The sequence below is a fragment of the Chroicocephalus ridibundus genome, chromosome 2 (genome assembly GCF_963924245.1).
Source record: "Chroicocephalus ridibundus chromosome 2, bChrRid1.1, whole genome shotgun sequence".
Taxonomy (NCBI): domain Eukaryota; kingdom Metazoa; phylum Chordata; class Aves; order Charadriiformes; family Laridae; genus Chroicocephalus; species Chroicocephalus ridibundus.
Genome location: NC_086285.1, coordinates 49,338,748 through 49,362,942, shown reverse-complemented (window position 1 = coordinate 49,362,942; position 24,195 = coordinate 49,338,748). Strand labels below are relative to the sequence as shown.

General features: G+C 42.8%; 1 protein-coding gene across 3 annotated transcripts; it reads right to left on the bottom strand.

Annotated features, from left to right (window-relative positions):
- Window positions 1-423: 423 nt before the first annotated feature.
- On the bottom strand, window positions 424-23,452 carry CTNNB1 (catenin beta 1). Of its 3 annotated transcripts, none has more exons than XM_063325371.1 (16): window positions 23,083-23,450; window positions 8,877-8,937; window positions 8,166-8,393; window positions 7,775-8,028; window positions 7,447-7,685; window positions 7,158-7,359; window positions 6,680-6,824; window positions 6,125-6,228; window positions 5,701-6,039; window positions 5,278-5,436; window positions 4,213-4,332; window positions 3,910-4,060; window positions 3,697-3,818; window positions 2,459-2,519; window positions 1,485-1,705; window positions 424-1,196 (listed from the first exon to the last, which is right to left on the bottom strand). In XM_063325371.1, exons 2-15 carry the CDS (start codon window positions 8,887-8,889, stop codon window positions 1,497-1,499), a joined length of 2,346 nt encoding a protein of 781 aa, XP_063181441.1. In that variant the 5' UTR covers window positions 8,890-8,937; window positions 23,083-23,450; the 3' UTR covers window positions 424-1,196; window positions 1,485-1,496. The 3 variants fall into 3 exon arrangements, with proteins under 3 accessions (XP_063181441.1, XP_063181440.1, XP_063181443.1); XM_063325370.1 differs by having other exon boundaries at window positions 23,103-23,450; XM_063325373.1 differs by lacking the exon at window positions 1,485-1,705 and having other exon boundaries at window positions 23,103-23,452.
- Window positions 23,453-24,195: the final 743 nt, after the last annotated feature.

Sequence of the window (24,195 nt, the reverse complement as noted above, 5' to 3'; positions counted from 1 at the left end):
TGCTTCCGACTACACAGGTGCTGTCTCGAGAGAAGGCAATTGCACACAGCTCGTATCTCACACAGTGACTGAAGACTAAGGACATGTGAAAATGGGTTTAAGCTACTGAACCAGCTGAGAGTTTGTAAGGGAAAGAACTTCCTCTGCCCCTACTGACAGTGCACACCTGAAGAGAGCTGAGCAACGGGCAGTTCTCACTTTCTGCTGCTATTCCAGTATCAGAGGTAACTGTTCCTTAGGGGTACAACAGAGGTAACAGGTTCTCGGCTTCCTCCTCTGAAGTACTGAAGTTGTTGTGCAATTCCAGGACAATTTTCAGGTAACTTGTAAAGACAGCATCTGTCACTCGTTTACTGGCCAGCCCAGCCTAAAGCACGCCACACACCAATATACTTTATGATCTGAAATAATTTGACACAGAGCGAATTAAAAGTTTACTTTAATTTTGAACCATTTTATAACTGCATTTTTCTCATGAAGCATCTGTATCACAGCAGGCTACAATAACTTTGGGATAAAAGGCAACTGGTAAACTGTCCAATACAAGGTTCCAAATAAACAGTTCTTACTGGCCCCTACCCAGACATATCCCAGATAAAGTTTTTGATCAAAAACATGAAATAGATCCACCTGCTTATTTTAAGCATATTAAAAAGGAAACTAATTGGACCATTTCTATTTGTCTAGTTTTTTATACAAAAAGGCTACACAATGTTACACTTTATTCAGAATACAGTTAGAGCGATTATGAATTAGTGTTCTACACCTTTACTCAATCCTTAAAAATTAGAAACTGCTGTAGCATATTCACTATAACTTAATACTACGAGAGACTTTAAAAAAAACTAACGACAATTACTGCGAAAAGAAAGGCTACTTCCAAAGCAAGCAAGGTCAGTACCATTACAGAGATTTAAAAAAAATAATAAATTTTTAACAAGCAAGGCTAGGGTTTGATAAATTCCATCTTGCAATTCATTCTTGTGCATTCTTCGTTTCTTGAATCACTCCCAAAATCCATTTGTATTATTACTCCTCGACCAAAAAGGACCAGAACAAAAAGTTTACTTCAATTGTTCCCATAGGAAACTCAGCTTGGTTAGTGTGTCAGGCACTTTCTGAGATACTAGCCCACCCCTCGAGCCCTCTCAGCAACTCTACAGGCCAATCAATGCAAGTTCATTCAGATGATACAGCTGCAAAGAGAAAAAAAACAGGTGTCAGCGTTCCTGAGTAAAGGGCTGTTTTCACACATTAAGACTGCATGAAGCCAGTGCACAAGACATTACAGTTAATTACTTCCACGCTTCACGGCAGAAGTCAGTTTGGAGTGTACTGATCGTGTGTTTCCAGAGCGTTTATTCGGTATTCTGGCACACCGGGACCCAACTGAGCCAATCCCTCCCTGCCAACCAAGTCCTCAGTCCAGTCATCTGTTTTTCTCTTTTTGTTTTGTTTTTAAATTCAAGGTTGGAGCTTCTTACCTAAAGGATGATTTACAGGTCAGTATCGAACCAGGCCAACTGATTACTGTCACCTGGAGGCAGCCCATCCATAAGGTCCTGGGCATGGCCAAGATCTGGCAGACCATCAACTGGGTAGTCAGCACCAGGGTGGTGGCCACCCATTTCATGTTCCATCATAGGGTCCATACCCAAGGCATCCTGACCGTATCCGCCAGAGTGGAAAGAACGGTAGCTAGGATCTAAGAAAGTTAAAGGTGGCAGAGGGAAAAAAAGCATAATGTTAACAGATGTTAGATGCATCAGAAGCTGCAAGTATCAGTGTGTGAGAAGATCTTTGTAGCCATCTAATTTTTTTTCTAGTTCAGCCAAGTTCAAAACAATCTGTTGCCTGCCCTTAATGGCTATTCCATTGTTCAGAACAGCCTTCCAGTACGATTCTGCAGACAAAGCACACTGCAGTCAGAAGCACGAGCAGATTCCAGCCAAGCCATTAGTCTGCACAATCAACAGTACTAAAATTCAACAATACTGCAGCAAAACGAGGCTCCAAGACTGTAGACTTGCTTCTGAAAGACTAGTCAAAAATAGCTTAGAATCCTGAGGGAGAGGCTTGCGTTCAAGTCTATAGACACTTACAGACTAATACATTCAATACCAGCTTTTGTTTTAAAGAAAAACTGCACTATTGGAATTGTCAAGTCCATTTGTAAAGGATTTAAAAGATTTCTGGAAACAACAGCTCAGCGGGAGATTCTCCCACAAGACTCAGACAAGAGACACCAGTTTTGCACGTTCATACAGCTCCCATTTCAGTGCTGCCAGTGGGGTTGCAGAAACTGGTTATTTGAACTGGCAATTCCCCATCTGCCTGTCCATTTGCAATACCTTGCCGAAGAGTAATTCACTCTTCACTCATTTGCAGTTCTCCTTTAAAATCTATGACTTGACTTCGTCCAACCTAAGTTTAGTCAAGGGGAACGGAGGAGACGTACCATCTGGGCGGTATCCAAGAGGTTCTCCCTGGGCACCAATATCAAGTCCGAGATCCGCTGTCTGGATGTACACAAAAAATTACAAAACAATTTTAATGTCAGGTCTTTGGGCCAGCACTAGTAATTCTGAGTGAGTTTAAAAAGTTTTGAAGCTTGCCCCAGTTCCCTGTTTAGCAGCTCTTCTGCAGCGAGCACTGCAGCATGGTACTTCTGTGAACATGAAATGCCTTTTTAGCCAAGCATCTGCATCCAATATGTAACAGCCAGATTTAGGCAGAGGAATCCACAGATCACTGGAAGGAGGGTTCTGTTTGGGACCGGTAAAGATGGGGCACTAGGAACACTCTCCTCCTCAGGTACACCTGCACAGCTCCTGCAAGTCAGCTGTTCAGAGACTCCTGAGCCAGCAATAGAGCGTTTAAGAGTTCTGAAGGGACCTCCCCCAGTTTGTCCAATTACAGAAGTAATTGGCCAGTCTGTAGTGTAATCACGTAACAACAACTTCAAAGAGATACTCCATTTTAGCTTTTTTCCCACATTATTGTGGTAGATACAGATTTTAGGAAAACAGAAGACTGAGCGCTGAAATACAAGTCAAGGGCTACCGTCCTTTACTTAGTAAATACATACAAGGTAAGACAAGCTGGGCTTCTGAATCTTAAGAATCTAGGGGAAGACAGACTTAGTGAAACCTTCCCCATACTCCAAGTGCACAGCTTGTTTTCAGTCGCCATTCACTGTGTGTCCCTTTAAGCATGAAAAAAGGGAATGTGAGATAATCAAGCCTGCAAACATACACAAGTCTGAAAGCTCAATTCTAAGGAGAACAGAAGTTGCATCCCCTCCCCAAGATTACTAGTCCTACATCATTTGCCCAATAGAAGGCTCACAGGATGTGCTTTATGCTTATGCTTCCCTCATATCACTCAATTTTTGCACTCAGAGTTCATTATGTGCAAAGTTCTTCTATACAGCTTTGCACGCCACTGAGCATAATAAGAATAATAAACTTTAACAGCAGTAGAGAATGGACTCTTCCGATCTGCAAGGGAAGAAGCAGCTCTAAGGCCGCTTGCCACAGGTTCACTGAACCTGAACGTGTGGAGCGAGTGAAAAAGGTACAGCCATGTGTAAAGCTGGGCCAGATCACTGGTGGCTTCTACACTTCATACTGGAAGGAGAGAGGACTTGGAAGCAAGGTTTCCCTGAGGAACCATGAATACAAAGACATAACTCACCTCGTTCCAAGCCATCGGCTCAGTCCGGAACAGAGAGCTTGTCAATTCAACCGAAAGTCGCTTCTTATAGTCTTGTGGTTTGTCCTCAGACATTCTGAACAACACTGCAGCTGCGTATGTTGCTATCGAAAGGAAGAGTGATTTTAGTAGAGATCGTGTCTTCTAGCAACTTTTCTAACACAAATGTGAAACCCATCTTTTAAGTTCACTTACCAACACCCTCATTCCTAGAATGAAGCAGTTCTGTTAAAGGGGCAGTTGCACCTTCAGCCTCAATTGCTTCAGCAGCTTCCTTGTCTTGAGCCAGTTCACAAAGTACACCTGCAGCTACTCTCTGGATGTTCTCAATGGGAGAGTACAACAACTGCAACCAAAACACAAGGGTTTCTTCAGCTCTTCAGCTTGAAACGAGCTCTTCAGCACAATCTGACTTAGCAGTTCTACCAAGGAAGTGTAAGAGCCATTTTACTCGTTTTTCTAGTACGTACTATAGCATTGTCTTGAGCTCTTACTTACCTGCACAAATAGTGGAATGGTATTTAGACCCCTGATTACGATTCGATTATGAACATCGCGTGCAAGAATATGCAGGGCTCCAGTGCAGCCCTCGACAATTTCTTCCATACGCACACCCTCCTAGTTAAGGGAAAAAAAGGCATTGTTTGAAGTTGAGATACTGTGTGCTATCTTCTAAAATGACTGTCAAAAACCTGATCACCCTGTCAACAAATCAACTAAAACTTGTCCCTGCGCACACCCTCTATCTACTGCTGGCCTTCAAACGTAGCATCCCTGCTAGGAGCTGGCCCAGTTTAGCCACCTACATTCAGTAAGAGAAGCATCTCAGTGGAACTCCTCCCAGTGTTCTCATTTTTATTTCAGTTCATTATAAACTTCATGTCTGACAACGCTGGCTTTTCTTCCCCAAGAACAATTAGCTTGGCAGTTTACTAAGTTTGAAACAGTGGTCACAAGTAATGAAGAGGCCCCTTCCTGCCTCTGCAAGTATTAATTACACATCTGTACTAGTAGGTATTGCTTCCATTTGCCCATGCTGAGGCAACCTTCCCTTCATTAATGCATTTAACGGGCAAAAAAAAATCAAGACCAATCTTGCCACACCGACCTGGCACCTAAACAGGTAACAAGTACAGAGCCCGTATAGCTCCTCACTATTTTTCCAGCTCTAAGCACCCTTGAAAATAAGCTGAGAGAGCATTCTTAAACCTGTACTTCTGAGGGATGAGGTGGTTCTGGTTTCCTGGTAGAGAATACTTGCCTTGCCAAAATAAGAAAAACCCATATTTCTATTATCTACAGCATTCAGAATTAAATGGTCTAAGTAAAATCAGAACCAAGATTTAGGCATTATTATTTAGTTACTTATTTAAAGAACAGCTTCAGGCCTGCTGAGATAGAATTACGAGCATGCCAAGAGAATAATAATATGAATTAGAGACAATGATAAGACAACAGCTATGTAGACCAAACAACACATGACTGAGGCACACTGATAAATGAGGAGTTTTAGGGACAAGTTTTACGGAACGGACGGAACTTTAGTTAGTGGTGGACACTTACCACAAACTGCTGTTGTGTCCCACCCATAGAAGTACGTCGCTGGGTATCTTGATGTGCTCTAACCAGCAACTGAACTAGCCTTGGAATAGCACCTTGTTCACGCAGCGGGGCGTGGTTTGCAGGGCAGAGAGCAAGATTGCGGATCAAACCAACAGTAGCCTACAGTTAAGAAAGGAAGTGGGAAATAAAAGAGCATGGGGGGGTGCGCTTGCTGTTAGAGGTTCCCTTTTTTTTTTTTTCCCCCATCAGTTGATCCCAAATGCTTTAATCACTACGAGACAGCGAGCCAGGTTGCCCAATTGAAGCAACTTTCCCATCAGACAAGTTACATTCCCCAACACTTTGGAAACAACTTTTCGCAGTTAAAGTTACATTTAAAAAAGCAGGAGTTTTCAACCCTGAAAGCTGTTAAGGATTATTTACCTTGATCAAAGGCCAGTGTGATGGCGGGTGCAACAGTTTAACCACCACTGGGAGTCCATAATGGAGACGTACTGCATTTTGAGCCATCTCAGCTTCTTGATGTCTGCTGGTGAGGTGACGGAGCGCACAAATAGCAGGTTCTGTGATGTCTTCCCTGTCTCCAGCCCGAAGAACTGTGCGCACAAGAGCCTCAATGCCACCAACCTGGCACACCATCATCTTGTTCTTGTAATTGTTGCAAGTAAGGTTAGAAAGGATGCCAGCAGCACAAGTCACAACATTAATATCATCTGATCCTAAAAGCTGAACAAGAGTTCCTAGAAGGCCTTCCATTCCCTCCTGCAGAAAAAGAAGGAAGAAAAATTTGTCTCTCCTCTTCCACTATGTTGGCTTTTGACTCTGATCCCTTAGAAAAACCATTTACCTGCTTTGTTGCAGCATCTGACAGATTTCTCAGAGTCCAGAGACAGTTCTGGACAAGACGCTGGCTTGGATCTGTGAGGTGGAGTCCCAAAGCTTGCATCCCACCTAGAAGATGGTACAGATTTGACACCATTACTCAGATGCTCATCTGGTAAACAGTCAGGTCCTTCTCTTCCTTAAAGTCTGAATGTGTATCTCACAAGCTTCTGGCTCTTTCGTGGCATTTATGGCTAGGCCCTAACCTTTTCATCACATAGAAGAAAACCCTGAGATTCTTTTTGTGACACTGGAGACCTTCTAAATGTATGCATATTCTAAGGGGACCATTCTGACAATGCTCAGGCACTACGCTATCCAGCTAACAACATAGAAGACTTACACAAAACAGTCTGCCTTTTATACTTCTGTATACTAAAGGCCTCCAAAACTAGTTATGGACTGAAGGACCAATCCAAGTGCAATTTTTTATGCTGGCAGCTTCTGCTCTTGTGTGAAACGTACCGATCCTGCAGTACCATATTAGCTTTGTAAATTATCATGGGTACAAGGTACTTACCAGCTTCAACAATAGCAGGTTTGTTGCTGGAGCAGACTGACAACACCTTCAGCACCCTACTTGTGGTCCACAATAGTTTCTCGTAAGTATAGGTCCTCATTATATTTACTAGCGCCTGGGGTCCACCACTTGCCAGAATAATCAGCTGAAAGACAGCAAAAATAACATTTATGTGTCAGTTCTTGTGCTTGTCAGCAGGAAGTAATTGTTGCTGACTTACACCCACCATAGGTTACAGATCTCTAAAAAACTGTTCACATCTGCTGGTCAGGTCAGTAAGTTTTGCAGTCTCGCTATAAGCATGACTGCATTTCCGCAAAATAACTCCTGCGTCCCTCACCCCTTACAAGGTCAGGACTGACTGGCAAAAGCCCGACATGGCTGAAGATTCATAATAAGAAGATCAGTACAGAGGAGCTGTTAGGCCATTCATAGCAAGCTTGCTCATTTTAAGTGCTTTAAGAGCAGAGGCACTTACCTTACTCTCTTGATTGCCATACGCTAAAATCTGAAGGCAGTCCGTTGTGATGGCCAAGAATTTGACATTCGTCTTGTTGAGCAAGGCAACCATTTTCTGCAGGCCACCAGCAAGACGGACAGCCATTTTGGCTCCTTCCTGATGTAACAGGAGATTGTGAAGAGTTGTAATGGCATAGAACAGCACAGAGTCCACTGGGGACCTAAGGAAGGAAAAAACCTCATGAATACCTGCACCTACCAGTAGCAACTGAAAAAAAACAGAAGTACTGTCTTAGTAGTCCACATACCCAAGCATTTTAACCAAAGCAGGGATGCCTCCTGATTTGAAGATTGCCAACAAGCCTTCACGGTGATGTGAGAGATTGTGTAGTGTACCTGCAGTACAACGGGCTGTTTCCACATCGTTTGTATTTTGCATGGTACGTACAATAGCAGATACCATTTGAGGAGATCTCATAATAGCATGGCGAGATGCTTCCTTTTTGGATAACTGATGAACCATAACTGCAGCCTTGTTCACCACCACCTACAAAAACATTTGAAGAAAAGTTTTAGTTTTAAGGTCGCTGAAGAAGCCCCACAAGCAAGTTACACCGAGGGAGAGAAAATGCTGACCTGGTCCTCATCATTCAACAGTTTGGTCAGTTCTGGGATTGCACGAGTTGCAAGTTCAGCATCATCTTGGTAGTTTATCAAATTAACAACAGCATGTTTTAACATCTGGGATGGCTCAGCCAGGCGTTGCACATTAGTTGGATGAGCAGCATCAAATTGCGTGGATGGGATTTGCATTCCTTCATCCAGCGTTTCAGGGAACATAGCTGCACGCACTCTCTGAGCCCTAGTCATTGCATACTGGCCATCAATATCTGAAAAACAAGGTAAATCATTACCTCAAACTAAGAATAAAAAGACCATCTTCTAGATCGGTAATAATTCAGTATTTAGGTTTCTGTATTGTTAAGCTGCATGTCTAAGCAAACCAGTGTAATAGAAAAGGCCTTACCAGCAACTTGCTCCTGGGTGAAGGACTGAGAGAATCCCTGCTCCCACTCATACAAGACTTGTGTCGTGTCCACATCTTCCTCTTCAGGATTTCCCTTGCCACTCAAGGAGGGAGCAGTTGTTGTGGCACCGGAATGGATACCAGAGTCCAGATATGATTGTTGCTGCCAATGACTGACTGCTGCTTTTCTGTCTGGCTCCATTGCCATATCCAACTCCATCAAGTCAGCTGTAAGAAATCATTGTTGAACAATTAAGTTTAGTTCAATTACTCCAGCATGTATTAATCCTTCAAGAGATGACACAGATTTTAAACGAAAATAAAGCGTTATAAACAACTATCTCAATCCAGCAGAGGTAGCACTGGAAGCGAGAGAGCAGTTTTAAATGGAGGCTTTAAGTCGAACCAGTGCAGACGTCTATAAGCCCGAATATCAGACAGGGCAATCACTGCTATTGTGACCATCTTAGTCTTTTTCCACATACTATGATTAGGTACTTGACTGTACTTAAGGGACCCAAAATGCTTACGATGACAAACGTATTTGCAGGTTTGAGTTCCAGTTTTATTTTATTAATCACTGTAGCAGAGCAGACATTATTCAATCCAAGTGACTTTAACAAGTTAAAAAAGGGGAGTAAGGAGCCAATTTAACTGTTCCTTATTAGAACTGCAAGATTCTAATAACAGGAACTGTGATGCAGTATATACCTTGGGTTGCCATGTTCCTTGTTGTGCTCCCAGAACTCTTTCTTGCTGCCTTTCAGAGACCCTAAAAAAGAGCAAAGTTAGAACTTCTTAAACACCAATCAGAGCTAGTAAGACAGAATTTCGTATTAGAACACTAGAATTGCAAACTAAGACTTCACACATCTTGCCATTTCATTACTACAGTGAGTATATTCAAATACTAATTAGCAAACCCCCATGGACGGAGACACTAAAGAATGAGATGTATCACCCAGATTTTTTCTGGCAGACTATATGTAAGATATATATTCTCCTCTTAAACTGCAAAAGAAAAAGAACTGAAGACTGACCATGATAGAGCCATTTTTTACTTCTCTATCCTTGCATGAGATGAAGCCCAGACATTAAATTCCACAGCTTGGACATGCCACAAAGACAAGGGCTAAACATCAGACTTCCTCATTTCTCTCAAAGACAACTACTCTTAAGATACTAGCAAAACTGTTTGATACAGAGCTACAACAGGAAAAGCTGAAATGACCATTTAATGCAAGCAGCTGTTATTTCACTGGTACAAAGACTGAAGAGTTATAATTGAGCCTCCTCCTTTATTCCTTTCCTGTACCACAAGAAGAAAAGTTTCTTGTTACACAAAATACTCTTACTTGACGCTAAACTGAAAATTGAACTGAAAAAGAACTTATAAACAAATGTTCTCCTTTAGTTGCTCACACTAAATCACCAAACTGTCTTCTTTTTGAGGGGGAGAAAACCAAGATAATTGGGGGCAGGAGGCTGAAATACAATCAAACGCCCTATCAAAATCTTCAGTACGTACCTCCATTTGATATCACTAAGCAGTACGGAAGTATTTGTACCATAAATCTGTATCCATCTCTTTGCTAACTCCAAAAGAGAAACTTGAGGCTACAGCTCCACAACGGGTCACTCAAGCTGTCATACTTTTATTTCATTTGCTCCCCTTCCCCCCGCAGTCCAACGCTGTTTTCAGCACAGACACAGAGCTGGTGACAGCCTATTCTGGGAGCTAGCCAAGCAGAAACATTTGTAGTGGTAACTAGTGCAGTGAGCAAAACCATCTCTTCCAGCAATCAGCTTTCAGTGTGCTGTTAGGTGTTAGAGCTATGCTGATCAAAACATTCCTAGACAATGAAGTAAAGGCAAGCCACTAATCTCTTTAAAGGACAGGTTTGCAGTACTGTGTCAGGAGAACAAAGTCCATTTGACCCTGTATTTGTGTAAAGACTGATTTTCCTGTTTAAGAGTTTCCTTCAGGAGCAGCTTTTAGAAAATCATAATTAAACAGAAGACAGGCCTGCAGTTTCAAGAGTCTCACTGAATAGGATAGGCAACTCTGAGGCAAGCTTGTATTTCATTGTCTCTGAGCCAGCTGCAGGGTACTCCAGCAGCTCCTGAGCAAACTTGTTACTTCGCTTTGCAAACGCCAGTGCTGTTTGTCCTGACTCCGCACTCCCACAACTTTTGGCAGCAACCGTTCCCCGGCGCTTTTAAAATGGACAGTAGATCTGCATCTGCAGCAAAGCAGCATTGAGCTGATTTAAGACATAACACAGCATACAGTAAGAACCCTGCTATGCAGATGGAAACACTTAGGTCCCTAAACCAGTCCTACTTCACAGCCTGGAAGAGACTGGCCAGTCCAATCTACTCCTCAGTCTGCACTCACAATACAACCATGTTTTTCCAGTCCCTTGAACACTGCACTCTCCCAACGTGCTGTTAGGAGTTTGGGAGTAGCAGTGGTAGGGGAAGGAAAAACTACGTCATGCTGTCAGTCCACCATTAATGCAAAAATTCCTCTGAGTAGCTAAGTTGGAGGAAGTGCCTATATAAAAGCTCGATAGCTCCCTGCAGGTCTTATGCATGACTTTGTCAGCCCCACTAACACCTTCTAAACAGAAAGTTGAATAGCACTAAAAGTAAAATTTGCATTTTTGCAAATTTTCCCCCTAATCCTCACTGTAAATCAGATGTAACATTTGCAACAGAAAAATAGGCAAGATCTAACTGCTGTGATTCGCAATATGATTAGTACAAAAGAAGATCTATTTTTATTGCAACCTTTCTTGCCTCCTCCTATCAGGAGGCTGCTAATAAAAATGATCACCACGCTAGTTTGGAAGTTAACATACTGGTAGATTCACCAGCCAAGAGTATTGACTATGCTTTGAGATAGCGACTACCACCTCAGATTCAAATATGCAATGGGGAGGGGCTTGGCAACAACATTTATAATTTCCTTCCACTATTAAATTCTGCATGAATAAAGGCAGCTGGCCTACAGCAACTGCACTCTGAAATAGTTATTTCAATTTCAGCAGCCTGAAGAGATCAGCTGTACCATTTGGTACAATCAAAAAGACGAGACTCACCACTGAACTAAAACACTATTCCAAAACAAAGTTGAAGAACACGTACAAAATAGGAATGAATAACACTGAATGAAGTGTTCAGAACTGCACTATCAGTCAGATATTTTGTCTTCGAAATGCTGACCTTAGGTCAGCCCGTGAGGTGCACCTGAAAGTTTCTAACATCCTAATCTGCGTTTCATTCACCTGTAACCCCCCAGAAATTCCACGTAGCATTTTTTTATTTAGATCAGGAAATTGGTTTTAATCCTAAGAGTTCAAAATTAACTGCAGCCAAGAAACAGGGGTACATTCTGTTTGGTTTTAGGGTTTCTGTAACTGGATGTTCGCCCATATTTTCCTTCCCATTCTCTTCTCGTTTTAGAAGGGAGTAAACTTGAGCCCAGACAAGCTGCTGGCTTGTCTTCCTGTGTGTAACTGACAAGGTTAACTGCTACAACTAGGTAGAGATGTTTGTGGTGTTCATTTCCCTAACAGAAACTGGATCGATGCATGCCAGGTGGGGGTGAGGTGGTGGGGGAATGGAAACAAAAGAAAAATAAAAAAAACAACAACCAAACTCTGCTAGGATAATTGTAGTCTTCAACCATGAACTATATACCAGCTCCCTTTAAATTGAACTCCTATTCAAATTTACTGGAGGACATATGACTAGTGACATTACATTGTCAAGGTCAGTCATACAGATCTTAACAAAGAGACAGGAGGACAAACTTTAGCATAACTTCAAGCGTCTGTAAGCCTCACTATTTTTAAAGGCTACCTGGTACTCAGAATTCAGGTTTGAATGTTGATAAATGTCATGTTATACAGAAGTCCATATGAATGTGCTGCCAGGACTTATGGGACTGCTCACTTCTTAAAAACCTCCTCCTCCCCTATGACGCTATCCACTTGTTTAGCAAGCAGCAGCAGCTTTAGGTTTAAACAGAGGTTGCGTTTTTTAAAATAGATATTAAATTCCTCATACGAAGAGCAATGCAAGACATTGCACTAGACTGTGTTGTGTACCATCAGTCCCAAACTCGCATTTGAATTCTGAAAAACTGAGAAAAACGGTTCTGCAAGCTTAGCAGGCTTATGAGCTAATAATTTGAAGTTAATACAGAAAGTAATTAAAATTTCTTGGTTTTCAAAGGAATAAAAGAGGAGGAGTATTTTGACGGTAATAAAAAAAATTAGGTATTAACTTCTGATTGTGGAAAAGAGTTAGGCACATGCCAAGGAAGTCAACAAACCTACAGCATTTCTGAAATCTCAACAATATTTCTGAACAGCTTCACTAAAACCTAGATGATTCTCTTTCTAAAGATGTTAAAACTCCCTTAGACACAGGGAATACTGAATTGTTTACTTCTGCTCTGTCTTACAGAGGACAAGAACTGTGAGAATAGCCTGCCTGGGGAGGAGGTGAATATCAGCATGATATTTACCTGCCTGGTATATCAAGACTACAGCACATTTGCACCTCTGCTGCAGTTTGTCTAAGATAAACCCATTTTCATTGTCAGCTAAGCCATTTTATTAGCCTATGAAACAGCTCGTATTTGCTGCTTGTATTAAATAAAAATGCATCCATCTTCTTTCAAGGTTACTACCTTAATCTTAATAGAATCTCTTCATTAAGATTGATTCAGATTACACCTGACTGATCTGATAAACAGTCCCTCTTCCCTTCATAAAATAAGTCAAACTTAAAAACTTTGCATGTCTTCCAGAAATCTTTTGTTTGAGAGCAGTATGCGACTAAATCTTGTATGAGAAGTGAAGGCTGACACATGCAGTCACCATGATCTATTTAAAGGGAACATGTCTACTGACCATGTTTTCATATGTTTCTCTATGTCTCATCTAGGACAACAACTGCACTTTAACCATCAGTGCTGAATGATACGTTTTCTTACATAGAACAGGCAGATCTTAATCTTCTTTTGACAGTTACAGCAGTTAAAAACATTGATGATCTACATACAAGTACTGAAAAAATAGTTTTTCTTCAAGTGCTCTAAAGTTATTGCAACCACTACCAAGGTGTTACTGGAAGCATTCTTTGGGTCTAATTTTATAACTGGTCTTGTTTCAGGCAGCTGCCTGCCCATAACATTGCTGTGTATCTGCTTTACAAAGAGTCAGTAGCCAAAATACACAGCCAACATCAGTTCCACAACTAATAGCACCTGATAACCACAGCACTCAGTTCTATGACCCAAGAACAGAAATATACCAGAAACTTCCTAATTAGCCTTAGTTTTCAAGTGAAGATATGGGAAATACATTCAATCTTATCCTGGAAGTTACTATTCTGTTTTCTAGAAAAGGAAGGAGGGTGATGGTGGGGAGAAATCTTTTAAGTAAGACAATACTGATAGTGGAAACATCACAGAAGCTTCCAGGGTGTATAAGCTCTTTCAGGCATGAGTGGCTGACCTGTCTCCTTAAGCAGTGTTTGGTCTAACCTACCCCAGAGCTATAAGCACTCCTGCCACAAGTAAGCCTACTTCTACTGCTTTTAGTCTTATGAAGACACAAGCCAACTGAGATAGTTGCTTTAATATTCTTTAGGAATAGCACTGAACTGATTAACAGGAAGCCATAGATTGCATATCCACCAATGAAAACAAGGACAGTACTTGTAATGATGCAGGGTATTTGCATTGTTTCTAAGTTAGACAGTTCCAGTTGTGGCTTAAGGAGGGAGGTGATAATGTCAGAAGTTAAAACGGTTGTCATTTGCCTTGTAGGTCTTAATTTAGAAAGCTTTAGTTTTTTGAAGGGTAAACAAGTTCAAGAATTTTTACCACAACTCTGTTTTAAACTTCTAATTATTTCTTACCCAAACGTGGATCAAGTCCTCTTCTCCCATATCCTCACAGATATTCTAAACAAAACTTAACTGAGGATTTTTATCTGGCTTCTATGGAGCTCTGGGGTAAAGCATGCTTTGTAGGTAATTTTGGAGGCCCTTCATGTAACAGATGCTTCTACAAAATTAGTAAGAAGTCCTGAAAGTACAAGTTCAGTGTTGTGTGTGTTAAGGGATTTTAGAAGCTTACTGTAGGAATGACAACTGGAGTTTACAATTTTTCTACACAATGAACAGAATATACTTTATTTTAAAGTAGGAACAGGTAACATGCTTGAGTTTCACTCTGAAGACTTGTATTTTTAAAAAAATTTAATCTTTCTTGTACAAAGGTACCACATAAGATTAAATACAACAGTTTTCCTTAAATACATTCCATATCCACAAAACAAGTACTAAACAGCATTCCCACATTCTGTCTGAAGTAGCAGCATTTGTAGTCCTCAGTCACTTTGTCAACTCTGTAAGGAACAGCTGTATTCAGTGAGTGAAGATTATTTTGAAGTTAAAGTTATATACAGGCATTAGAAGGCCTTGACTATTATCAAATTAGTCACTCACCAGTAGTGACTTCTGGATTAAGAAATTTTTCAAATCTTTCCTTACATCAACAATTTAAGGACCTGGATGGACAAGAACTATTATGAAACTATTTTCTCTCAAATAATGATTTAGGACTGTAAGTTATCACATTAAACAAAGAAATAGACCACTTAGATATTTCTGGAGACTATAGAGGTTTACCTTATTATCTATACCAGGAATCAGAATATAAAACTTACTGGATAAAAAAAGAAAGTCTTGTCATAGGCCATCTGAAGATATCCTGAGTAAATGTAAGTAACTTACAAAATATGTAACACCAAAAGGAAACAAGTCAAACCATACAAAAAACCAGGCAAGACAAGCTTCTGTTTTCCCAACTCTAAAACATTTCCATCTTCTTTCAGGTTAGAAGATAGAAACAGTCATCTGTAGCCTTCCCTACCACCTCAGAAGATATGTCACAGCAAGAGCCAGAGCAGCATTACTGTATTAAGTTGTGCTAAGAAGTAGCAACCTCAACTATTTCAGTTCTACTGAAAACTAAGAGCTACCAATAGTGACAGGAATCTTACCCAGCATGCCACAGCACACACCCACACTGAAATCCAGCTTACTGATCCTAGACTGCAACAGAACAAACTCTTTCATAAACTTTAACTCATGACAAAACTGCTCTGGTCATTTCCTCAAGCAACATTTGTTTAACATTGTTCCCTCCAACCACTAAGTGATAAACTCTCTGATAAACTCAGTATCCTATGTAATCCATCCAGATCAAGTTTATCCAACCTAGAATACAATGCATTCTACTCACGTCTTCAGAAAGGTAGAAGATGCCTTGCGAACAACAGTAAGTTCTATTTTAGATTTCACTATTCAGGTCACAGTAAGTTTGACTCTGAACCCAGAATATACAGTCTTAGCTGTTCTTTAGAATCTCTTAATAGTAGCACCTGAAAGTTTGTTCCTCCTATCAAATATTAGGAAATTAAGAAACCTAAATGCTTAACTGACCTTTCTCAAAGATTAGCAGGTTCTAACTTCCAAGCTTTAAATATCCTTAATACATGCTGAAAGAGGCAACAAACTGCCTTAGATAATCCACAGAATTAAAGTGGAAGAGCGGTATTTGACAGCACACACACAGATCTGCCAACACTCACCGCAAGTTACCTCTGCTTTCAGCCACTGTTTTTTGCTGCTTCATTTCGACTCCCCCCCCGCCCCCATCAGGAATCCCAGTTTGCTGTTACATCAATTTTTCTGATTTTTCAGCCTTGGTATCCTGCCTTAGAAATTATCTAAAAATTCCTTTCCATAACAGGAAGGCAAAGCAGCCTCCCTACACTAACTTTTATAAGTTTTGTTTTATAAGAGTTCATTTGATGCCACATCACAAAATAAAGTGTTATGCCTGTCTCTTTTCAGTCATCTCAGCAATCTAAGAGCAATTAAGAGCACAGAGTAGAGTTTCTATTCACAGGCTCATTACCTAAACCAAACAGCATGCAAATATTTCTGGTTTTACTAGACTTTTCTTAAGAAATTTGATTACAACTGCTTAATGGAACCAAGTGCAGGCATCTGGTAATCTTGACTAGACTTAAACACTGGGTTAGCTGTATTAAAAGTGAATTTATTTCTCAAAAAAATGTCTAGTGAAGGAAAGACTCAGGTTACAAGAACAGAAAATGAGGTTCATCTTTGAATCCAGGCAGCCATAGGCAGACATGGCAGAGGGGAGGGAAAGGCTGTAAAGTTTATTCTACCACACTTCACTTCCATTAGAACTGGAGCACTAGGAGTGCTCTGCTGCTCCAGGACACTCACCTGTTTTACTTTCCTCTTCCTCCCAAAAAGGACAGCAGGCTAGCAAAGAATCACACTTCCTAGCCAGCTTGCCAAATGATCAACTGTGACAACTCATTAAGTTTCAAGTGTGGTTGACACTATAATGTAAGTGTAACAAGATCCACATTTTGCTTTGCTCACTCTAAGTACAGAATGAAACTACCTATTATCCAAGCAGCAATCGATCACTGAAGAGCAACTTTAGTCACTGACCAAAAGTTCAGGTAACAAGATTTATCAGAAACTTCGTGAGTTTTCACTGCTAGATAGGATGTCTTTTAGCTTCGGGCATTGAATGTCACTGAAACACAGCATTCTGAGCAACTAACACAGCATTTCTACACTAACAGCTTGTGCTATTAGTCAGGGTCTTCACAGGTACTAAGGTTTAAGTACCCTTTTAAAAGCAACCCATTAGAAGTTTCAATAAAGCAACAGTTAACATTGGTCCGAGAGCCGTGGTCAGCCAATAAATACTTCAGATAACTAATCTATAAAACGATGAGAACCTGGAGGAGAATTCAGAACAAGCACATCAGCTAAGTTACTAGAAAAGTAATAAAGTTCACCTGGGCTCTGATCTGCACAATCATTCTAGGAGATAAACTTTCAAACTTCAGAACCTGCCAGGAAGCCTCCCTAAAAATGAAGCTGGCAGTATCATATAAAGTTTCTCTAATACCTTTGATGCACAATACTTTTACTCTTTAGGACAGACATTTTAGAGAAACTCGAGTGGAAATTATATATCAATAGGACACCTAGAGATGCCAAAAGGTACTTGGCAACAGTTACCTACCACCATAATTTCTTACAACTGTCAGTGTACCCTACAGAATTTTGTTTGATGCTGGACAGAGCCTAAGGCTGCCAGTTACATGGCTGGGCATACTACGCAATGTAAAGATCACACCTTTTCCCATAGTCCCATACTCTTTGCCACTTATAAGCATACTTATACCGGAGCATCTGAAATCTCACCGCACTGGATCTTGTCACTTCAGAGAAGTTACAGTGCTTGGATCCACCAGCAGTTATTTTGACCTTTACCTAGAGAAACAATCAGGAGTTGCAAGAGGTCTATCAACACAATCCTTTATATTCAAAATCATGGGCAAGTATACCAGCAGCTTCTAATAAGATCTGCAAAGAAAATAAAGTGATCTTCTCAAAGAGAGCTACACTTTCTGCACTGGGTGTTTATTTGTCCTCTATAAAAATCTCTGGTTGTTTCCATGAGCTATAAAGCTGCAGCTGTGCTCAGGCTGCCAGAGAAATTATCATGTTTGAAAGTAATGGTTTAAGAGAGCTTTTCACTGGCAAGTATACTGCAACACTAGCAAAATCTATCATTTTATTAATAGGTAAGATTGGGTCCAAGTACCTACAAATCCTTCTTCACTGTCCAAGAGAGGGGCTGATGATAATCTTAACATTTAAGATGAGAAGTGAGGAACTGCTTCAGCTACTAATCAGGTGTTACACATTCAGCTTGAGAGCAAAAGTAATAATCTTCCCCACATAATGTACATATCAACCCTTTTGACAGCAGTTTGCAGCTCAGTATTAAAGGACTGGTATGACAGTTTCAAGTTTATGAACTTGCATTAAGTTCGTAACAAGATTATCAACCCAATTACTCTTATGCCTTAATTGTTTTGACCAACTAAGCACCACCGCCTCATGCAAGTAACCTCAAAACAGTTACTAAGCCACTTCTGTTCAGCAACGGATTTACTTTGAGATCTTTTGGTCACCAGCAAGCAAATTACGGTTTCATATAGCATTCATTGCATTTGAGTATCTCTTCATGGCTGCAGTTTTATTACCACGGCTTAGAAAGTTACCACCTCTTATTTGCAGGACACAGCTAGGTATCTACATTATACGTAGTCCTGCCTTTCTCAGTTAGGAATAAGCTAGTGTTTCTGTCTAAGGCTTAGTTCACGAGCATTACTCACCTATCAACTTGCACCAATTTACAGTTTTGGGTCCATGTGCCTCTACTTTCACTGAGTAAGATGTCTATAGTAGAGATGTCAGTAGCCAGGATGAAACATTGTTCTTTAGTCTTACCTAGCCACATAAAAAGCTGACATCACAACCATTTAATCTATGAGAATTTAGACTAATATTATACCACATTGCATTTAACACTAATAAAGTTCAGCAACAAACCACTGCCAGCCCTCAAACTTCCTGCCCACTTAGTTTTGAGTGTCAAAAAGATACTTAATGGTTCTACAGTCATTTAATTTATCACGATCACGTACATCACTAACGAGAAGGTTGACAGCCACTGTATTACAGAACTATCCTTTCCTGCAGTCTGTGTAGAGCTTAAAAACCTTCATTTCCGCTGGAATGGAGTGACAATTTAAGAAACAAACTCCCTTCCAAACCAGTAAGTATCTAACCATAATCTAGTTTCTTCTTAGGCTGCAACCATGTAGCCAGCCCTGAACTTGGATGTTAAAACATTAATCTCCATGGTTTAAGAAACCAGAGTGATTAGTCATAATTGCACTGACACTAATGAAATACTTATGGATCTGAAAGTGGCTGCCTTTCCTTGTTTGTCAGAATAGCTATGTATTTACAGTATAGGCTTACCAATACTCCAAAAAGTACTGCTTAAGCAACAAACATGCTAATGAAGTCTGACACTAGAAGATGTTTCTTCAACTCACTTTTAATTAAGGCAAACTGACAATGCAACAGTATTTATCAGCACCTTTAGGATGTTAAGATTTCTGGCCACTGGAGGGCACCTGAATTGTTGCCAGGACAAGACAGAACTACTTGCTACAATTGCTGCAGAGTTGGCAAACTTCTCCAATTTATACAAGTCTATTTAGCACAGTAAGTCAGCCCAGAAATGCTAGTTCCAGCAAATATACTTACAGTGCACATTGTGCATTTGCCAACCCCAGTGATTTCCAGCTAGCTCATACTACCTTTTTAAAAGCAGCAACCTAGAATACTAGATTAACTCTTTCAACCTCTAAGTGAATTAATTTATTCCATAAACAAGGCTCCAAAGTTGACTTAGTATTAAGTAACAGACCAAGTACTTTATTCTGCAACACTAATCCAGCCAGTGTACATTGTTTCCTAGAGCAACTTGGAGCATTAACAAAAAGTTTTTCTGTAACGAAAGCTGTAAAGCAACATCTGCACCCATACTTCACAAAGCAACAAAAGCACAGGACACATTAGCTTTCACACGAAATCAGAGTTAACCGATTCAAAAGGGTAGGCAGGTTAAGCTACAGGTACGCCTTTCACCTGCTCACCCTTATTAAGGTGGTGTTCCATACACACAGAAATGCCAGAATAAGGTTGTGATTAGTTCCTTCCTTTCCACTTCAAGTTACCTACCAGCACAAGAAACTTTATTGGCTCCTTTCTTCTCACAAGAGGCAACACAGGCCACACAACACTAGGATATTAAGACATTACCTTCTTGGACTAAGGCCTGATCACAGACTACAGTAAGTTTTACCTTGGAATCAAGTGCCAGAAATCTATATTAAAAGTTAACCACTGCCAGGCCACCTTACGTTGGCAAGCCTAACCAATTCAGTTGGTGCATGACATCAAAGCACCCCCAAAACAAGTCTTCCAATGCTTAACTCAGCAATACTGCCTTGCCCATCTGATCAGGATAATCATTTTATCTAGAGAGACAAGAAAAGTCCTATGCAATACTTACTGCCAAGGAGTCTGCACAATTTTGCAAAGTTAAGGTAGTGCCATTTCTATGTTACTGCACAGTCATCCAGCAAGGCAGGGGGCTCAGAGCCGGCAAATGTGCGCAGTGAGGACCCAAGAGCCCGCACAGTTTCTCACAAAGTTTTATCAGGCTTCATGAAGTTCGATGTTCAAGATAAGTAACGTCAGTCCTGATTTTCCTGCTACGGTATGCAGTCTACCAGAGTCACAGAACAAGTTTTGCTGCAAGCAACTGCGTGATCACTACAACCCCTGCGTTACCAGCTTTATCTATGAATTAACATGAGTGATTCCGATTACTGCTGTATTTGCACACTAGTCTGCCTACTAAACAATATTTTGCAGAAACACCCTTATCCAGGAGTTTCCAACTGCACATTCAGACTGACTGAAGCTTACAATAGCCATGTTTCCTGCCCCATTCTTGCTGCTTCGGCTTCTACACCTCAAAATACTGAAAAATCAGTTTAGAAGGCCACTAGTACTAACTTGTTGTCTTTACAAAAAATAATTAACTTTCTGAAGTATTGGGTTCTGAAGAGTTAAACTTGAGTTTTTGCTGATGTTAAGTCAGGAAAGACCACCATCCATTTAATCCCTTCCACTGTCCATCTGAAGGGCAACCAGGCTTCATGTCCAAGATTTGATAAGCCAGTTACTGACACACCACCTAGTCATAGCAAAATGCTAGAGTTCATAGTAGACTACACATCAAGCAATAAGCCCAGGCTATTTATTGCTTAGGCAAGAAAAAGGAAGCTTGGTTTACTCAGGCTATAACGCAACATTTGAAGAACTGACTTTTTCAATCAAGCTTTACTTTGTATTAAATCCTTGCTTTTAGAAGCTATTGTGCATTGCATTGTCCTTTCCATCAACATGTTTTTACTTATTTCTCCCCTAGACTCTTTGAAATGATGGGCCACAGACCAACATGAACATTCCCACGCATATCAGTTTAAACCTAAATAGAAAATATCTGAACTAACAGCCAAGCAAATATGACATTTCTTTAGAACAACCCCAGAACAGCAAGACACTTGATATGAATTTTATGCTGAATTTAAAGAGCCTTAAAGCCTTGTCTGAACACCCAAGTAGCCTCATTTTTAACCATACCAGCCATTAGACAATTGACACAGTAGCCACATACCTGCAGCTGTCAGCACATTTTTATTAAAAGTGTGAGATTAACATTAGGTTCCTGGACTGTCAGCTACTGAAATTCACATTATAACTTGGCCAAATAAACACCAGTAAGTTTTGCCCTTTGCGCTGCTTTAAAGCCTTGCAGTAGTACCTTTTTGTCATTCAGAAGCAAAATCATAATTGGTAAGTTGCTCTCTGGTATGTCTGAACTTAACATCAAGAAAACCCCTATACTCTTTCAGGTAGTTTGCTCATCTTTGCCTTACTATGTAGTATCAGCACATAAAGATCCTGTTTTACTAAAACCCCTCCTTGATTTCCTTCCATCGACCTCAGCATACCAGCCCAGCCTCTTTCCATTCACCACTTGCATACTTTGGGGGATGGGAGAACCACAGATGTCTGGAATATACAGAGTGTCAGAACAATGGCTGCTCCATGAGAAAGAGATCAAGAAGGAGCTGATTGCAAAGATCAACACTGCAATTCCTAAAGTCACAAGTTGCCCATAGTACCTTCACGGCCTGCCCTTTCTTCCCAAAAGGGATAATCTTCAGTAGAGGTTTTTGAGAAGAAATTCAGAAAGAATTAGCACAGTGTCCTAAGTCAAGTTTTGGCTAGGGAAGAATTTAAGGTTTTGCCAGATTTAAGAAACCTCGCTGCCCCAGGAGCAACTGATCAAGCATGAAAGAGAGCTGAACTAAGCTTTTCGGGAAAACACGTATCTGGAGCTCCCTGTTCCACGGGAAATCAGAAACAAGTGCCCTGTTTCTTACTGGGAGAAACAGCAAGTTGCTTCACACACCTCAGTTAGTTTGAGAGGCTGCAGTCGCCGTCCGTTCCCCCCCCAGTCCGCCATAGAAAGCGGCAGGCGCTTCCCCTTGCAGCATGCGAGCCCCCACACCGCCCAAGTCATTCGCTACAAGACTCCGGTAACGTGGGTGTTAAAAACTTAATTTGATTGCTCCCAGCTCCGGGGAGCTTCATTTCGGTGACACCCAGAAGCAGCACAACCTCTCCAGCACATAGGCATGCAACTAAGACCGAAAACCCACAAGGCAACAGATTTAGTTATCTCCCGCTGACTGCGGTGACCGTGATTAGTTAATTACATTCGGTACAAATGAACCCGTCCCCTGCTCTCTTCCCCCTCCTACCACCGACGGTGGTCTGCAGCCCACCGGCGAGTTAGTACCCTCCCACCACCCCCCCCCTTAAAAAAAAAAGAGGGGGGGGGCATGGAAGTACCCTGGCCTCGGCTGCCAAGGCAGGCGGGGGCAGAGACCCAGGGAGACCCGGGCGGCCGCGACTCGCCCCCTCCCGCAGACCCCCAGCAACCACCCCCTCGCCCTGGGACCCGCTTCCCAAGAGACACCTCGGGAGCTGCAGCTGCCGCCTCCTGCAGCCAGGCAGCTGTCCGGACCTCCCAAAACACGAGCCCTCTCCTCCTTTCCTGCTTCCCCCACCCCCGCTCCCTTCCCACCCCCACTCCCACCCAGGCAGCGTCCCCCGCCCGCCCCGTCCTTCCCGCCTCGCCGCCGGGCACACCCTGGACCCCCCCAACGGCCGCGGGACGCAGCGCCCGCTCCCGCCCGCCCCGGGGCACCGGTGGCCGCCCGAGGGAGGGGGGCGGGGGTGGTCCCGGCCCGGGCTCGCCTTAAGTTCCCACCGGAGAAAAGTGGCACTAACGTCGCAGGGAGGCGAGAGCACAGGGTCCCCCCAGGCTCCGGCTGCTGCTGCTGCCGCCCGGGCGATCCCGGTCCGGTCCGTCTTTCCTTCCTTGTTCCCCCGCTGCTGCTGCTGCCGCCGCCGTCTCCTTCCTCCTCCTCGCTCAGCTCTTCACTGACGGCGGTGCCCCCGCCGCTGCCTCCCAGGTGGCGACGGTACGGGGCGGCAGCGTTAGTGATTCCCCCCTCCTTGCTCCGAGCGCTGCTGCCGCTCCTGCCGCTGAACCGAGCGAGAGGCTTAAAATGGCGTCGCTCACAAGGAGGTTCTTATAGTGAGCGCCGGGCTCGGCTGTATCCTGCCGCCGCGGCCGGGCCCAGCGCGCAGCATTCCACAGGCACCCAGCGCACAGGGCAGGGGGAGGAGAAATAGTGCCCGGCTCCCAGGGCGGAGGGAGACAGAGAGCGGCAGTGTAGGGAAGAGGCAGCGGGCGGGGGGGGGCAAGGCCGTGGCGGCGGCGGCGGCGGCGCGGCGGGGGGAGGCAGGGCGGGCCGGGCCGGGGTGAGGCGGCGGAGGGGAGGGCGGTCCGGCGTGGGGGGGAAGACGGGGCCGTAGAGACACCTTATTCCGGAGGTGGAGAAGAAGGATCCGAGGTCCCGGCTGAGAGCGAAGTTGCTGCCTGAGGGTGGAGTGAGGCGGCGGGGGAGGGGGGTGCAGCTGAGGGGATTAAGCTCAGGGTCCCGCTTTGTGCTTGTGAGGGGGGCGAAAGGCGACCCCCCCCCTCACACACACACACTTTAATTTGGCGTTTCGTTGCCTGCGGATTTTATTTTAGTGTTTTGTGTTTTGGTTTGGTTTGGTTTTTTTTTTAAACGCACGGCGCCAACTGTAGCGAAACTCCCGTCTTCTCAAAACCCTTGTCGACAAGTCCGAGAGACTCCCGGGCCGTCGAATCGAGGGAATGCCGGGCCCGGCTCTGGGCTGGGGCGGCCCGACGAGATGCCGCTGCTTCCTCGGCTCGGCTCGGCCTGGCCCGGCCCGGCCCGGCGGTGGGGAGGGCGGGGGAGCCCGGGAAGGCGGCAGCGGGGCCCGCTCACGTCGGCGGAAACGCGCTCCG

What these genes read in the sequence shown, in the direction of transcription:
- CTNNB1 (XM_063325371.1), bottom strand. An exon ending in ACCTGCTATTGTTGAAGCTG is followed by an intron (nt 6,229 to 6,679) that starts GTAAGTACCTTG and finishes ACCATCTTCTAG; the next exon opens with GTGGGATGCAAGCTTTGGGA. An exon ending in CACACTGGCCTTTGATCAAG is followed by an intron (nt 5,437 to 5,700) that starts GTAAATAATCCT and finishes TCTTAACTGTAG; the next exon opens with GCTACTGTTGGTTTGATCCG.